We start from the raw sequence: 17,297 nt of genomic DNA on the forward strand, positions 1-17,297 counted from the left end.
AGCATGCGATACTTGAGAGAAAATGGTTTTGCACCCACCAATGCATCCAGTCCAACTCCTGATACCTAGTATCCTCTAAAAGCACCAGTTGTAAGAAACATCAGAGACCAAATACTGATTGAGGCCTTGCTTTCCTCAATCTCTTCACCAACATGCTTTCACCAATATTCCCTTCTCATGCCCCAATGGAAGGCTGCTCCACCTCTTATAATTGTTACTTTCTCAGAGAGACATTCCTTGCCCACAAATCTAAGGTAGTTACAGCCAATTATATTCTTCATATGAATTTTCTTCATAACCCTCATTGTCCATTTGCTTTTGTAATGCCTGTTTCCCCCACAAGTCTAAAACTTCCATGAGGGAACAGATCATGTCTATTTTGTTCTGTGTTGAAATAGCCATTTCTTAAAAAATCATTTGTCTGTTATATACTTTGAAAGTATTTTCTCCAAGTATGCTGTTCATTTTTTTAACTTTAAATATTCTGTAGTCAAATCTGTTCATCTTTCCATCATGGCTTCTGAAGTTCCTGTTGTGTGTGTGTGTGTGTGTGTGTGTGTATATATATATGTATATATATATATATTTTTTTCTTTTGCAGTATGCGGGCCTCTCACTGCTGTGGCCTCTCCCATTGCGGAGCACAGGCTCCGGATACGCAGGCTCAGCGGCCATGGCTCACGGGCCCAGCCGCTCCGCGGCATGTGGGGTCCTCCGGGACCGGGGCACGAACCCGTGTACCCCGCATCAGCAGGTGGATTCTCAACCACTGCGCCACCAGGGAAGCCCCCCGTTATGTATATTTTTAGTTGCTTCCTTGGAATATGCTCCTAGAGGTGGAAAAGTTGAATGGGCTTCTCCTTAGGTCTTGATGCATTTTGTTCCATTGGACATATGCCCAGTCCTTTGGCAAAAGTGTGACTTGCACTCTTGAAGCTCTACCCTTTACTCAAATGAATGTGCAGATTTGTCCATATCCATTGCTCCTAAGTAATTCCCTTTCCTTTACTTTTATAGCAACTGGATCACCTCCAAGTTCTGAGGTCAGCCTGAGAATAGAAATGAAACTCTCTTTCCAGGTCACATTCTAATCACGGTAATACACAGCACCTTAGCCAACTGGGTACACAACCTGATCTGTCTATCCCAGCCCAGTTACCGTAACTGTTGCCAGTTCCTGTCATAGACATATGACAGAGAAGAATGTAACGTACTGTGAGAATAACCTGGTAAATATTGTTGGATGGGATGACATGCATACAAGTTTGGTGACCTCGGTTCACATTTAGCCCTTAGCTATCTCTATGAACGTCATATGGCTTCACCTGATCTTTAATCACCCCACCACACATACGGGAACACTGCGGGGGGGAAGTCAGGTCAAGTGATCAATGGGGCTTTCCTAAATTAAACCTGCTTATAATGCATCATTTCCATTGCCTTTCCTCTGCAGATTAAAGAGTAGAATTCTTTGTAATATATATTTTTGCCTATTCCAGATCCCACACGCAGGGTAAGAAAAGCAAATGAATGCTTTTCTTTTACTTCTGTTCTTAGGATATATTAAAGAAAAAGGAAGGGATTTTTTACCTTAAATTGCTTCATCAGAGAGTTTTATTTAGTCTTTTGACTTCTTGAACATTTTTGTTGTGGTTTCATGGAGCTATGCACATATGTAAAAAAGGATTCAGAATACAAAGATATAAATCATAGTGGTATCAAAACCTATCTCCAAGTGGAGATGCAATTTGGAACTTTCCCCATGTTTCCACAACTAAGCTTGAGTAGCAACAAAGCAGAGTAGGAATCAGAAAGATGCATCAGACATGGTCCCAAACCTGATCTCTTTCAGGGGAGAGGTTCAGAAAGGGACAAAACAAGAACATAAATAGCTACAATATAATGTCATAAGTGACAAAATCCATATTTGTAAGAAGGCACAGGGAGAGGCAATCAGGAAAGATATCTTGCAGCACATAGTTTGTGGTGGACATTTACTGGTATAAAATAATGTCTTAAGCAAAGATTTGGATAAAGCACGTTTCATACAGGAGGACAGAGTGAGCAAATTCTCTGGAGAAAAAAAGTCAAACTGACAAATTAGTCCCTTTTAAATCTTGTTTTTAATTAAAAGAGTTAAGCCTAATGGAGGGAATGTATTACCGGAAGGAAACAAACTGATGGCTTTTTATCGCCACAAGAAAAAGTAAACGTACTTTGGGCTGCTCAAGTCCCCGCAAAAGGAACTTCCAGTTCCCGACTTGCGCTATTCATCGATGGAGAAAACGCTGTAAGGACTCTAGGCTGTTTATTCTTTTCGCTGTCCAATGGCAGAGAAGCCCATACTTCTGCACGCAGCTGATTAGCTACTGTAAAAGCCCCGCTCCGAGCACGAACCAATGACATCTCCGAGCCAAGATTCTTGGAAACAGCTTCTGGCTTGGAATGCGTGACATTGAGACAGCCTCTTGCGTGTAAACAAGGTCGAGTCTGGGCTGGCCCCAGCCCACGCTGTCCGGGGTCCTGTCACAAATGGCTAATCTTGAGCCCACGTACCTCCTGACGGCCGCTTTGGCTTCCTGGTGTCCCCTTACCCCTCACAGCTTCGGGTGCCAGGCCTCCGCGTCCTGGAGGCGGGGCCCAAAGTTCTTTATCTGAGCTGACGGGCGCGGCTCCAAGCTCAGGAAGCTCTCCAAGTTCCAGTGGCTCCTCCCGGTTGGAGCTTCGCGGGCGGGGGATGCGGGGGGGGGGGGGGGGTGCCGGGAAACAAATAAAACCTCGGGAGGCGGCGGGTGGTGACAGGATACGAACTTGAGTCTCAAGCTACCTACTGCTCCATCGACTCACTGCCCGATTCCTCCACCGCGAAGCACCCCCGAACCTCAGCCCAGGCCGGGGAGCACGAGCCTGCCAGCCACCTGCTCTCCCCGTCCGAACGCGCCCCGCCCTTTCTAAGGCCCCAGGTCCTGCTCCCCGCAGCCTTCACCCCACACACCAGCCCCAGCTCGTGCCAGGACGGTGGTCATCAAGATGAAGGCGGCACGCTTCGTGATGCGCAGCGCCGGCTCCCTGGTACCCCGCGAGGTCGAGCATTTCTCGCGCTACAGCCCGTCCCCCCTGTCCATGAAGCAGCTGCTGGACTTCGGTAAGCGGGGACGTAGAGCCCGGGCGGGGACTGGGGAGCTGCCTTAACTTTCAGACCCGGTGTAGGGAGGGCTGGACTCATTACTTAAAACACCTGGGGTGCGCTTTCCTGCTGAACCCTGGAACCTCGAAGCCAGCACACCTTGCCTTTCTTAGATTTGCCTTCTCTCTGACAGCTTGTGCCTGCAGGTCAAGGCCACTTGCCGCCCCGCTGATGCTGGTTGGTTTGAGCTCATCTTTCCTATTCTGTTTCTGTTTCTATTTCTATTTCCTTTCTATTCCAAAGTTTTCAGTCAAAATAGTTTTTGCGTCATGAAGAACCTAGGGGTAAAGCAGGAATAAAGACGCAGACCTCTTAGAGAACGGACTTGAGGTTATGGGGAGGGGGAAGGGTGAGCTGTGACAGGGCGAGAGAGAGTCATGGGCATATACACAGTAACAAACGCAGTAAGGTAGATAGCTAGTGGGAAGCAGCCGCATGGCACAGGGATATTGGCTCGGTGCTTTGTGACAGCCTGGAGGGGTGGGATGGGGAGGGTGGGAGGGAGGGAGACGCAACAGGGAAGACATATGGGAACATATGTTTATGTATGACTGATTCACTTTGTTATAAAGCAGAAACTAACACACCATTGTAAAGCAATTATACCCCAATAAAGATGTTAAAAAAAAATAGTTTTTGCTTTCAGTCACCATTTAACAATGAACTAGAAACTTCATCCCCTCCTTCACTGCATAGTACTTCTTGGAGAAGATTCCTAATATTATAAAGTAGCTTTGAATTAACCGAGATTTTATCCTTTAGCCACCCTCCACCCCTCCACAGGGTTCATCTCTCTGCATTCCTAACATTTCCTAACAAAGATTTCTTTGTCTCTTTAGCTTTAACGTTATCTATATATTTGCATTACTGCTGAAAATATTTACAAACTTTCTGCACAAATCTTATAAAGAAAATTTCAAGGATTTAAATGTGGTATTATTTATCACTAGTCTGGAAACATTAGGACTCCCACCCCTCCCCTTTTCCCTTCACTACAGTTTCATATCTAGAACTCTGCAAAGGATGTTGTCTCCCTGACATTGTGATTTGACTAAATCCTGCATTCTTTTATGAATACTAAGAGCCTTGGGATATTATGACTTCTTGGAAGTGAATCCTCATCAAAAAGAGAAAACAATAATTCTCATATTTGGTCACTTTTTAAAAAGAAAGAAAGAAAAAGACAATAAAGAAGAAGATGCTTACTCCTGAATTATCTACAAGCAGTTACCCAACTGAGGGTTAAATATTTTGTAATATATATATGTGTGTTCAATATTGGAGAGTTAATGCTACTCAAATATATAATTTAGATATACTTTTTTCCAAAAACTAAATAGATGCTGTTTATTACAGGTTCAGAAAACGCATGTGAAAGAACCTCTTTTGTGTTTTTGAGACAAGAGTTGCCTGTGAGGCTAGCCAATATCCTGAAGGAAATTTATATCCTCCCTGAAGGATTAGTAAATACCTCTTCAGTGCAACTAGTTAAAAGCTGGTAAGTGGTGAACCATTCTGAAACAATCTCTAGTTTTAAGATAGTTATCTGAGTATGAATTCTTACAATATATTAACATCGTAATTGGAAAACAGGTGGTCTGAAGCTTAAATACTTTGAAAGATGTATTTTCTATTAATTTAGGGTAAGTTATCATAAGGGCAGTTATAAAGCTATAACAGACATTTTTACCCTGAAAGAGTAGATACTTTCACAATATAATTTTAGAAGGCAATATGAAAAATAATTGACAGTTACAATATTAGTTTGTGTTTAAAATAATAAAAGACAGTTTGATATTGCAAAAAGAATTCTGTCCTAGAAATAGATACAAATGACTATTACTTATAGAGGGCCTAATCTTTGTTACTTACAAACCAATTAAGAAAGCAGGCCCAGGATCAAATCATGCCTTCCTCTTTTCCTAGTTGTGGAATCCTTGCTTAGTGTCTTATCTCTAGGCCTCAATTCCCCCATCTATTATTGAGGAGAATAAAGTATATGTCTCAAAGGGATATCTGAGTGTAATTAAATGAGGTAATCCATTTTAAAAGCACTTAGAACAGTACCAGGCACACAGCCAGCACTGTCAGTAATTATCTCCTTTTGCAAATAAGGATACTGACTTAGAGAGGGTAGGTAAACCAAAGGAGCAGATTTTCAGAGAACAGAGCCAGGTTATGCACTGAGGCAGATATGCACCAGACCTTCACCCTAACCCACTGACTGTACAACTTTTTGTTTGTTGATTTAAGAAATATATGTATTATGCGCCCATTAAACAATTGCAATCTGAAACATATTCAATCCATAGTATTTACTGCTGCTTTCAAGACTTCTATTCACCTATGAATGAATACAGGAGGAAAAAAATATGAAGCCTTTCTGTAAAAGTAATTTCTAAATGCTTTTGCTATAAAAATAAAGACATTTGACAAACAAAACAGAAAACTGAATAGTGATCTAGGATAGTTAAACAGATTTTAAGTTAGCAAGTTGAGGGTTAAATTTGTAGCTTTCTTTTTTCTAAGACATATGTTTTCCAAATGTCTTGGAGGAAAGTTTTAATTTTAAACATAATACGTTCTCTCTTCAAATCATTTGGAAAAAAGCAATCTGTTTTCAGCCACTTGTAAGTGACTATTCAATTTTAAGACTTAAAGCCCACCTGTCGCTTTACAGGTATATTCAGAGCCTGATGGAGTTGGTGGAATTTCACGAGAAAAGCCCAAAGGACCAGAAAACATTATCAGAGTAAGTTTTATGCATTAGAATAAGTGTCTAAAACTTTGACTATTTCTAAACATCAGATTTTTTTCAGACCTCACTTAAAGGATAATTTATAATAGTATCCTGAATAATAAATAACTACCCCCTTACAAATGACAAGTTTTGGCTTGTTGGTTTTTTTTAAAAGCAATAGAGACTTATGGCATTGGAAATGATGCTGAGGATGAAAAGTGTAGAGGACTTTTTAAAAGAAGGAAATCTATTTTTACTCTAAATTTAGTATGATGATTAGATTTGTAGAAGGATTTACTGTTACATAATATCAATGCACGTTGGTGTCATTGTAGAGTACACATTTTCTTTCAGAGTAATTGACAGTCTCTAGCTATAAGAATGAGAAATAAAACTCTTTTCTAAATCTTACAAGAAATTTGAAGTTTTTTTCACAGTGGCATTCTAGAGCCATCTTAAATAGTACTTATTTTTTAAATTATTTTTTGAAAGAGAAAGCTTAGTCAACAACTGGAGTGAACCTACCACTCATAGAGCTGATATTTTACATGTAAGCTAGAAGCAAAATAAATCTGTTTGTGAAGCTATCTCCTCTACTGTAGTCAAAGAATCTGTAGTGAGAGTCTTAATAAAGCTTCGTCCAAACGTTGTATGATTTGATTTGTTTGGATGGGTACTTGAGAAAGGCTTTACCTTCTTTGACGTAATCTAAGAAATATAAATTAATGAAACTTATTTGAACTTCTACTAACCATGAATCTGTTTTGGCTTAGTTTTGTAGATACTCTCATCGAAGTTCGAAATAGACACCATAATGTAGTTCCTACAATGGCACAGGGAATCCTAGAGTATAAAGATGCCTGTACAGTTGACCCAGCCACCAATCAAAATCTTCAGTATTTCTTGGATCGATTTTACATGAACCGTATTTCTACCCGGATGCTGATGAACCAGCACAGTAAGTTAGTTCATCATGGTCATGATATATAGAGATGGGTGTAGAATACAAGCCATACTCTAAGCAGGTATTTCACTACTTGGTGGATCACGTTCTTTCTCAGAGGTAGTTCTAATCATTATTATCCTGATTTTTATAACAATATTCTTTGTTTTTACTTTTCAACAGTCCTTATATTTAGTGACTTACAGACAGGAAACCCAAGCCACATTGGAAGCATTGATCCAAACTGTGATGTGGCAGCAGTGGTCCAAGGTAATTTCTAGGTTTCTGCATTTCCCTTATTGAAAATGTACATTATCTGATTGACACATCTACTGTTGAGGTGACTCTGAGTGAATTACTATTCAGAGTGCTCCGTTTATGTCTTTATAAATACTGTAATGAAGGTCCTTTGTTTTTGAGAGTCAAGTGCTTAAATATTCACTTATAATATTATAAAAAATCTAAACGTCAATAGCTAATGTGCCATATTCTCATAGATTATAGTTGACATCTGACGTGCACATATTCCTATAGCAACAGCTATAACTTAAGCACTGTGTTCATTTTTTCTTCAATAAAATATTAAAAATTAATTTTTCCATACACATAAACTTGTACTCTAATGAATATTTTGGATTAAGGGTAGTGTATACACTGAAGATCACCTGAAAATTTTACTTGGCATAAATTCACTTAATCATTATGGAAAAAAAACCTTCCATTCCAGATGCCTTTGAGTGTTCCAAGATGCTTTGTAATCAGTATTATTTAACATCTCCAGAATTAAAGCTCACACAAGTGAATGGTAAGCTATAAATTAAATATATTTTTATCTATGGAAAACTCAGTGTTCTCCCAGTATGATTACTTCTTGTAAATACAAAGCAATGTCTGTGTTCCTTTTCTGCCTTCTGAACTTGCCTAGAATTTGTACACATTTTTTTTTGAAGCCAAGGTTCTCTGTATCTCAACTGGAAAGTTCCAATTGAGTATATTCAGTTGCTAATGAAAATTCATAAAGAAGAATGGTTTGAACAGATAATTTAGGATTTAGAGTAGCAGCTAAGTTTCAATATCTTTGATCAAAGAAAGACTGCTTACTACAGAATACAGGAATAAGGAGGTCAGATTTGGAGGAACCACTTGGTAGTGGAGATATGCTCCTAAAGAGGTTACTTATCAGATCTGAAAACAAAAACACTTTAAATTGCACTATAAGAAAAAAGCCAGTCATAGAAGGACAAATACTTGTGATTGCACTTATATGAGGTATCAAAAATAGTCAAGCTCATAGAAGCGGAGAGTAGAATGGTGGTTGCCAGAGGCTGAAGGAAGCAGGGAGATGGGGAGTTGCTGTTCAGTGGGTATAAAATTTCAGTTATGCAAGATGAGTAAGTTCTAGAGATCTGCTGTATAACACCATTCCTACAGTTAACAATACTATATTGTACACTTAAATATTTAAGAAGGTAGATGTCATGTTAAATGTTCTTACCAATTTTTTTTTTTTAATTTTCACTATAAGTATATATCACTGTTTTGGAAGCAGAGCATACTTCAATAGCTTCAACTCTAGGGTACCTAAAAGGATAAGGTCTTCCCACACTGAATGAAGTAATTACAGGATGAATGCAAGGCACTATTTTTATCTTATCCCATAGCTGCTTCTCAAAGCAAGACAGTACACTGAAATTGGAATAGCTTCCTTTCAACTCAAAGTAAACATCTTTTTCAAGTAATAGTTATACAGGAACAATGTTTGTTGGTGGTGAGAATTAAAATCAAGTTGCTCAAATTAAGAGTAGCTTAACTCATGGATTGGGGATAGGGAAATGTAATGGATTGCTAAACCAGAAGTAGGAGTACAAATAAAGACTGAAAAATATTTTTAAGCATTAACAGCATTGTTGCATAATACTTGCAGATAAACTGCTTGTACTGTTTGATGAAATAAAGAGGGAACTGTGCCAGACCTTGTTTTCTGATTCAAACTTTGCCAAGGCCTGGAACACCAAAGAATAATACTTTTATTTTTCTTTTCAGAGTATTATGAGGTTTTTGTTTCTATTTTCTTTAGCCTCTTGGTGAAATTTAAGCATATTTAGCCTATGGGATTTTATGTTTAGTTGATAAAAATCAAGAATAATCATTAATAATCAAGAATAATCAGTTGTGTTTACTGTTTAAAGGGAAGCTTCTAAGGTAGGACTTTAGAGTGAGGAGGATGGGGAGTATTCCAATTCTGTTTAAATCTAAAATATTAATCAAATAGATATGAAAGTTTATTTTAATGAAATATTTGTTCAGCAGTTCTAAATTAGCTTAATTTTTTCTAGGAAAATTTCCAGGCCAACCAATTCATATTGTGTATGTTTCGTCTCACCTTCATCATATGCTCTTTGAACTATTCAAGGTAACACACTTCACAATAATTGCAATTTTGTTTTTTTTTGTTTTTTTTTTTGGTTTTTTTTGCGGTATGCAGGCCTCTCACTGCTGTGGCCTCTCCCGTCGCGGAGCACAGGCTCCGGACGGGCAGGCCCAGCGGCCACGGCTCACGGGCCCAGCCGCTCCACGGCATATGGGATCCCCCCAGACCGGGGCATGAACCCATGTCCCCTGCATCAGCAGGCGGACTCCCAACCACTGCGCCACCAGGGAAGCCCTCAATTTTGTTTTTTTTTAAATGTTAACTGGTTACATTTTTATTCCCTTTTTCATTCCCTACTAAACAGGAGCCTCACTATCTTCTCCCAGGCATGCTTCTGTGTCCTAACAAAAAGAAGCTACAGTAATGTTTGAAAGGGTACATGCAGTTCCTGTAGCATCAACATGTATTTGAGAATGCACAATATGAGTCACTATATCTCAACGCTCCCTGTTCCCATTATTTTTTCAGGTGTCCAACAAAGCACTAGTCATTCATGCATTCATTAAGGGAGGTCGTGGGGTGAATGCTTCAGTGACTGAGGCCTTGTTATCTCCATCCCCATAGGCCGGTCCAACTCTAAATCCAGAGGTTCAGGTCCAGAATTACTGGAGGTGGCAGGGTCCCAACCTATGACTAGAATATACTCAAAGGACAGTCAGTTCCTTCAGTGATCTACTTTAATGTGCATATGAATCACCTGGGGGTTTTGTTAAAATTCACATTCTGATTCAGTAGGTCTGGAATTGGGCCTGAGATTAGTAACTTCTCATAAGCTAACAGGCGATGCTGCTGATCCATGGTCCACACCTTCCATAGCAAAACAGTAGGGTAGGGCTTCTCAAACGCTAGTGTGCATTAGAATCACCTAGAGAGCTTTCACAACACAGATTCTTACGCCTGTCCCAGAGATTTTGATACTCTTGACCTGAGAATCTGCATTTCTAACAAGCTCCTAGAGGATGTGGATGTTACTGGTCTGGGACAGCCAGGTACTAAGAATCAAATCCTGTCCCAGGTTCTAAGCCCAAACTGAAACGCTGTACTTGCACCAAAAGACAGAAAAAACACTTGAAGCTTTGTGATGGTTTCTAAGAGTCCCCTGGACTGGAGAGGAGGAAGTCGTCAAAAAAAGTGAAATCGGGCTTCCCTGGTGGCGCAGTGGTTGAGAGTCCACCTGCCGACGCAGGGGACGCGGGTTCGTGCCCCGGTCTGGGAGGATCCCACGTACCGCGGATCGGCTGGACCCGTGAGCCATGGCCGCTGGGCCTGCGCATCCGGAGCCTGTGCTCTGCAGCAGGAGAGGCCACAACAGTGAGAGGCCCGCGTACCGCAGAAAAAAAAAAAAAAAGTGAAATCCTCTTCTAATTCTGATGTAACTCTTCCCAGAACCTACTGTTTCCTAACTTATTGTAACGTTAATGCAATGAGGTAGTGATTGTACTACAAACATTTCTCTTCAGCTAATGCTTAGAGCTTAACATTATTATATAGAAACCAGAAAGCAGATAACCTATCAGAAGAAGGGTAGAGAGGAAAATGGGTAAAATAAACCAAAACTTTATCTGTATGAGATTCATCTACTTATCTGAAAACTTGTTTGAGCTTCTTCTCTGTTAAAGGACAAAAGATGCTTTTTTGTTGATTTACTTTTAAATTGAATGGTCCAACTCATAGTTATTTTGCCATCATTGGTAAAAGTTAAGATGATAATCAAACGCAAATTGAAATTTAATTTAGAATTATTTACTATCCTTTTAAATAGTAACAACCTTTTCCCAGCAAATTTTATAAAAGCCAATAAATTGGTTCAATGATTCACTGTTATTTGTTATGTAATAGTCTTTGGTGCTTAGATGTAAAATGTAATGGAAAGTCAGAAAAGAGAAAGCCAGGAAATGGACTATAAAAACCAATTTCTACATTTAAATTAAGCTTACAAATAAGAACTTGACAGCTAGCAGAATTGTTTTTCCATTAGACATTACTCCCAGTAGCTATATTACATGGTAAATGAATATTTTTCATTATACCTCCTGCATGACACAATCATAAATGGCTATTTACAGAGCTATTTTACTACTAACTTAAAAAAATAAGAACTTTGAATTACCCTCTGTGCTGCTTTCATTTTAAACATAAAAAACAGTTATTTATTGTCCCTCATCCTCCTGCCATTGAATTCCTTACGGTTTTGTTTTCTTTAGAATGCAATGAGAGCCACAGTTGAACACCAGGAAAATTGGCCTTCCCTGACACCAATTGAGGTGATCGTTGTCTTGGGAAAAGAAGATCTTACAATTAAGGTAACCATTCTCTGTTTTTCTTTTGAGTCTTTCTTAAGAGAATTTTTAAAAGAGTCAATAATAATAAAGCTCTCTGCTTTGAACAGTAGATCAAAGTCATGTACACCAGGTGACTTTTAAATGAAGGAAAGATATTTTTATATAAACAAATGCGTATTGTTTTTAATGTGTAGCTCTGATGACTGGTTTGTTTGTTTAAGATTTCAGATAGAGGAGGTGGTGTTCCCCTGAGGATCATTGACCGTCTCTTTAGTTACACGTACTCCACTGCACCAATGCCTGTGATGGATAATTCCCGGAATGCTCCTTTGGTAAGACCAATTATATGGCTAAATTCATCCCAACCACCTACTTCTAAATGTAGAGCAAGGATTACAAGGAAGTATTTAGGCAAGTTAATCAATTTAGTTAAATTGGGCATGGGGGTTATGAGAAAGCATTTTGTATTCCTATGATCATGTTCACCACTTTGTCAATAACTGATCTTTCCCTTCTAGGCTGGTTTTGGTTATGGCTTGCCGATTTCTCGTCTCTATGCCAAGTACTTTCAAGGAGATCTAAATCTCTACTCTTTGCCAGGATATGGAACTGATGCTGTCATCTACTTAAAGGTATCCTTTAAATCCAATAAAAAAAAAAATCATATTTCTGAAAAGACTGCTTCTTTTACAGCCCTGAGTGCTACGGTCCACAGTGAATACCCAAACTGAGTTAGTGCAAATAATGACAAGTCATTATATTTTCTATTTGGTATGTGTAGATATATTATTTAATATTTAATATGGTAACGTATCAAAAAGGAAGTGGGCCAGGCTACTTGCCTCAGTGAACCAAAATTGTTTCCCAAGAAGTGCATTAGTTTCTGAGTGAGGAGATGCTCATTTGAATTTTTTAAGGCAAATCCTATTGGCATCTTTAAGAATAGCCATACTTTTGTTTTACTTGGACTTGTGGGAAATACATATACGCTAATATTTCAGCCTAGAAAACAACTGATATCAAGATACTCAAGACCTTAAGCTGACCTTGTTAGAAATCCAGGGAGAGGAAAGCTGACTGCTCAGAAGCTATCAGTGGGGTGCCTGGCATTTCCTGTTTAAACTTTAAAATTTGGTACATGTTTTTTCCATTTCTGATAAAGCCTCAATTTATTTAAGGTCACTGTCCTGATGCTGTTAATCATTTGCCAACTATTTCAAATGAAAATATATTCACAGTTATTAACAACTAAAACATTAAGCTTCTAGGCTCCCATTTTTGTGCAAGGGAAAATGGGACCATTTGCCGCATGGTCTTAGAACACCTGAAATAGTTATTCATTTCTTAAATAGTAAAAATGTCTTCCAAGTATTGGAAAAGGTTAACATATTATAGATTTATAGTATCAGATTTTAATAGATCAATAGTATCAGGTTAGGACTCTCACTTTATCACACATACAAAGGTTTTGCCTGGAAAACCTATTTGCCTGTTGCTATTCAATTCTATGGCATCAGCAATATCCAAACAAGGGACATGTGTAACTATTGAACACAAATACTATTACCTGATTTATAACTGTATATATATTATTTCAGCCCCTATGGGGTGCAGATAATATTTATTTTTCAGTTTTCTTTTATACAGTGCCTAGCATACCATGGACTCTGGTGTGCTCTTATTAGTAAATCAATTAAAAGAATGTATTTGAATGTTTGAATACTTACCTCTGAATTTATTTTGAATAATCACTTCAGGTACAAATTATGTGATGAATAATTTCTTTGGCTTGATTTTTTTCTCCCCTTTCTTTCAGGCTTTATCTTCTGAGTCTATAGAGACACTCCCAGTCTTTAACAAATCAGCCTTCAAACATTATCAGACGAGCAGCGAGGCTGGTGACTGGTGTATCCCAAGCAAGGAACCAAAGAACCTGGCAAAGGAAAACGTGGCTGTGTGAGGAGGGACTCTCAGGACGCTTTAAGGGATCAAAGTGGGTCTATGCCAGTGCTGCTTCCTGAATGTTTGCGTGTGAACTCTTGTTTTCTCAAAAACAAACAACAGCAACAAAAACTCCTTGGTCAGAACACTGATGTGAAGAGGAAGAAAGCTCCTTTCTGTGACCCAGGCGAGCACAGTGCAGGACTACAGGAGTTCACGGCTAGCCAGCTCTTTATTCTCTTAACTTAGAATAATGTATGAGTTTATATCAAATCCTGGAGAAGAAATAAGCCTCAGTTTTCCATCTGTTTATCAGCAAGAATGGGAAAGAGTGAGAAGTGAAGATGTAGGCTAGCAGTTTCAATGACTGATATTTTAGGCCACTGGTTGATGTTATAAGATACTGGTATTTATGGATTATCAAGTGTCAGTGTACCAGTACTTTCCTATCACTCAAAGGACTAGGGCTTATTTTATACTATATGATTAGAAATGTATGTAAACATACATTTCATATATATCTATGCACTCTAGAGATGAAAAGCCAGTGACTGAAATAACACTTACTTTGAATGAGGAGGAATGAGCCAACACATTTTATTCTGAGTTGCAGCCAAGGCATGGGCCTATGTAAAAACTCAGAAGAAAGCCCCTTCTGATAAATACAGTGCCTTTATTATGCTGCTTTTCCTGTTCACACCTCAAATAAGAAGTGAACACTTATTGCCAGGTGCCTTGTCTTGGTTGAATTTTAAAATACGCACTGATTTCAGGACATTGGCGGTTGGAGGGAGAGAAGAATTACCAAAGTGATAGCAAAATCTCACCTTGCTTTGTTTATAAATGAAACAGAAGTAGATTGGAAAAACCAGTGTTAGGGAAAGAAATCATGCATTCAGAACCTAACTCAGTAGGAAGGGCTGTTCTCCACACTGCAGTGGTGGTAATCCAAAGGCATCTATTTTCTAGGCTTAAAAAGATGTATTTTTTATATATTTAATTATATTCTGTACACTTCACCATTAACATGTCTGATAAAATTTTGTAATTAACAAACAGCTCAAGAACATTAGAATTTAAATACTTCTTAGAGTATTTTTAACAAATAGCCTGCAAGTAAGAGGTTTTCATGCTATCGATGCTGATGCTTTCATTTGTGAATCATTGTGAATGAGAGCTAATGCATGAAAGCTGGAATGCATATGGAACTTTGGGGGAGTTCAAGTATAATATGCAGGTTGATGGGGCAGTCTAGCACATTCCTCTTAGAGAAGAAATGAAAAAAACAAAGGAAAGTAGGAAGGAAGGGAGGGAAGAAAGATGGGAAGCAAGGAGAGAGGGAAGCAGAAGGCAAGCATCTTGCTATATTCCCCACAAATTATTTCAAGGAATGACCCATATTATCATGGATAAATTATTTGCGAGAGAATGAATTGGTGTCTTTCAAAACAGTATGGCTTCTTTAAATGGTTCTCTCACTCTTGCAAGATAATAGGCTTTTATGAGATAATAAACTCTTCTGTGTCAAACTGATGTTTTAAACCGGGATATCGAAAAAACTAGCACTTCCTGTTTTGTAAAATAATCAGCACTGTCTGTATGTTGAATTTAACATTTGTGTTTAATTTTCTCATGGCCTAGTGGTGTGGTGCTTCTGGTAGTGGCCATAAAAGCCTCAAACTATTTGCTGTGGATTTCAGGTGTTATCATCACAAGTCCTGGAAGTGACTTTTCTTGATGGTGAGACTCTGGCTCATGCATTTATTGATTACACAGAACTATTTGCAATAGGTTATTTGACTTTTCAAAAATTTAAACATTTTTGCACGTAAATTCTTGTATTTACCAAAGATTAAAGCAGTTGATTAATAGTTAACTCAAACACTGTGAACTACCTTTAAAACACAAGAGAAAAAGAAATGTTGGTATCTCAATAACATCAACTGTGTAAATGGAGTTCTATAAAATAGAAATAGTCCACATTGGTATTTGTGAAATCTGTGGAAGAACTTTAGGATCCTAGTGGATGGAAACTGAATGTTCAGGCCCACTTAAATTATTAATGTATAAATTGTGTTTTTGTGTCTAGGTTATGTACAGAGAAATGTGACAATTTTTATAATAAATATTTTTTATTATAATGGTAGATGTAATCTTTTTTAAAGTTCTTTTCTCAAATTAATGGAAAGTACTAAGAAGAATTTGAGGTAAAGTTTTTCCTCACTTTACACCAAGTCTAATTTAGCTACATATGGGGTATAGCCTTTAAAAAACAAAACCTTAAAATCTTAATTTTTAAACAAAAGATACTTTATAGCATTCCAGAAATTTCTGGTTCTCCTTTGCTCTCTTGGTTATGCTCCAATAACACATAGTACAATGTGTGTTTATCTACATGAATAAATTCAAGAATTGTTTTTCCAATGCATGCACTCTCTACATTTTTTTTTGGTAAATTTACTTAAGAGTCTCACTTAGTGACTGTATTTACATAGCAAATACAGTGGAGTATCAAAATAATTACCTAGATAATTTAGGTTCCCAAACAATTTCTAGATTAAATATCTGAATAATAATAGGGTAGAAATAGGATAGGAAGTACTAAATTAAGTGGTGACATGTTTTATCTTTGCTATCTTCACACTGTCTTTCTTTACTAATTTAATCCTACTTTATCATTAGACAACATTCTCTGCCTACCTCCATAATGCCCTTATTGCAAAGTTTTGCAAAAAAACAAATATAAAAGGAATGGAGGGAGGAAGGAAGAAAGGAAGGGAAGGAGGGAGGGAGGGAAGAAAGAAAAGCAATTAGAATAAAATAAAATTAGTAGAATAAGTTTGTCATAACTAAATTCTAAAATCTTGTCAGAATAATCATATGTAAATAAAAAATGCCATCAACTATGGCATTAGACCCTAAAGAACCTATACTGAAGCCCTTCAGCCCTTCAGCAATGACATGCTTGTTCACTTGACTACCTTCATTTCTTCTTCTGTCAAGGAAGTACTGCACTGTCTAAAGGAAGCCCAAGAGCACACACATACCTACACACACGGGATTAGCTATACAGTTCCCTTGAATTAAGCAATTTGGGAGGTAGGGGGTTAGCATGTGCCCCGGGCTCAGAACCTTCATCCCCATTTCCACAAAAACTGTAAGACTTCAAGTCCCACAATTCTCCATTTATGGACATGTACATCTTTTCGACTCAATGTGTATACCCCCAAAGGATACAAATTTTCAAGTTCAACAAAGTTGGCTGAATTTTCATTAAAACTGTCTTTACACCATTTCTCCCAAATTTCAAATTTGGCTCGAAATGGTAAGAGCATTTGATCTTAACTACAATAACGTGTGCAAAGAGAGATTATTGTGACCTAGTAGTTTAAGCATTGGCCTTATAATTTCTTTATTCTACTACTATGCTTTTAGGTACAGTACTTACACTTAGATGTGTAATAACACTGCAAATGTATATGAAATCTCCAGGTCACTTTGGTCTGTCTTGATCAAAGTATTGAGGAATTTTCATAATTTCACAGGAGCTTATGTAAGAGGTCCCCAACCCTCCACCATGAACACTTAGAGCAGTAGGCTTCTATCTCCATTAACATGCTATCCATACATCTTTTAGGGGATTTTTTCACTTTTTACCTTGCATCACAGTTACTTAGGCACTCAATAAACATCTCCTGGATGGATACATGAATAAACACATAAATAAACCTCTGCCTTTAGAACAGCATCCCTGCGTTTAAAAGCAGATGGGA

The 17,297-nt window shown here is 38.1% G+C and overlaps 1 protein-coding gene and 1 long non-coding RNA gene across 3 annotated transcripts in view; one reads left to right on the forward strand and one right to left on the reverse strand.

The window, feature by feature from the left end:
- Nucleotides 1-17,297, reverse strand: part of LOC117313534 (uncharacterized) — a 151,676-nt gene that overhangs the window by 107,187 nt on the left and 27,192 nt on the right. Inside the window, exon 1 of one of the 2 annotated variants that reach the window (XR_012333966.1) lies at nucleotides 13,311-13,446. The exons of the other annotated variant lie outside the window; for it this stretch is intronic. This is a non-coding gene — a long non-coding RNA (uncharacterized lncRNA). Of the gene's footprint in view, nucleotides 1-13,310; nucleotides 13,447-17,297 lie in introns of those variants that run through there. 2 annotated transcript variants of the gene reach the window in all.
- Nucleotides 2,777-15,670, forward strand: PDK4 (pyruvate dehydrogenase kinase 4). Its single transcript, XM_004322932.4, has 11 exons — nucleotides 2,777-3,145; nucleotides 4,544-4,685; nucleotides 5,868-5,939; nucleotides 6,701-6,885; nucleotides 7,054-7,140; nucleotides 7,598-7,675; nucleotides 9,207-9,283; nucleotides 11,506-11,604; nucleotides 11,805-11,915; nucleotides 12,102-12,215; nucleotides 13,400-15,670. Exons 1-11 carry the CDS (start codon nucleotides 3,031-3,033, stop codon nucleotides 13,541-13,543), a joined length of 1,224 nt encoding a protein of 407 aa, XP_004322980.1. The 5' UTR covers nucleotides 2,777-3,030; the 3' UTR covers nucleotides 13,544-15,670.

Source organism: Tursiops truncatus, chromosome 9, assembly GCF_011762595.2.
Source record: "Tursiops truncatus isolate mTurTru1 chromosome 9, mTurTru1.mat.Y, whole genome shotgun sequence".
Lineage (NCBI taxonomy): Eukaryota > Metazoa > Chordata > Mammalia > Artiodactyla > Delphinidae > Tursiops > Tursiops truncatus.

What these genes read in the sequence shown, in the direction of transcription:
- PDK4 (XM_004322932.4), top strand. Translation starts at nt 3,031, where the DNA reads ATGAAGGCGGCACGCTTCGTGATGCGCAGCGCCGGCTCCCTGGTACCC. An exon ending in GAAGCAGCTGCTGGACTTCG is followed by an intron (nt 3,146 to 4,543) that starts GTAAGCGGGGAC and finishes TGTTTATTACAG; the next exon opens with GTTCAGAAAACGCATGTGAA. An exon ending in ATTCCCGGAATGCTCCTTTG is followed by an intron (nt 11,916 to 12,101) that starts GTAAGACCAATT and finishes TTTCCCTTCTAG; the next exon opens with GCTGGTTTTGGTTATGGCTT.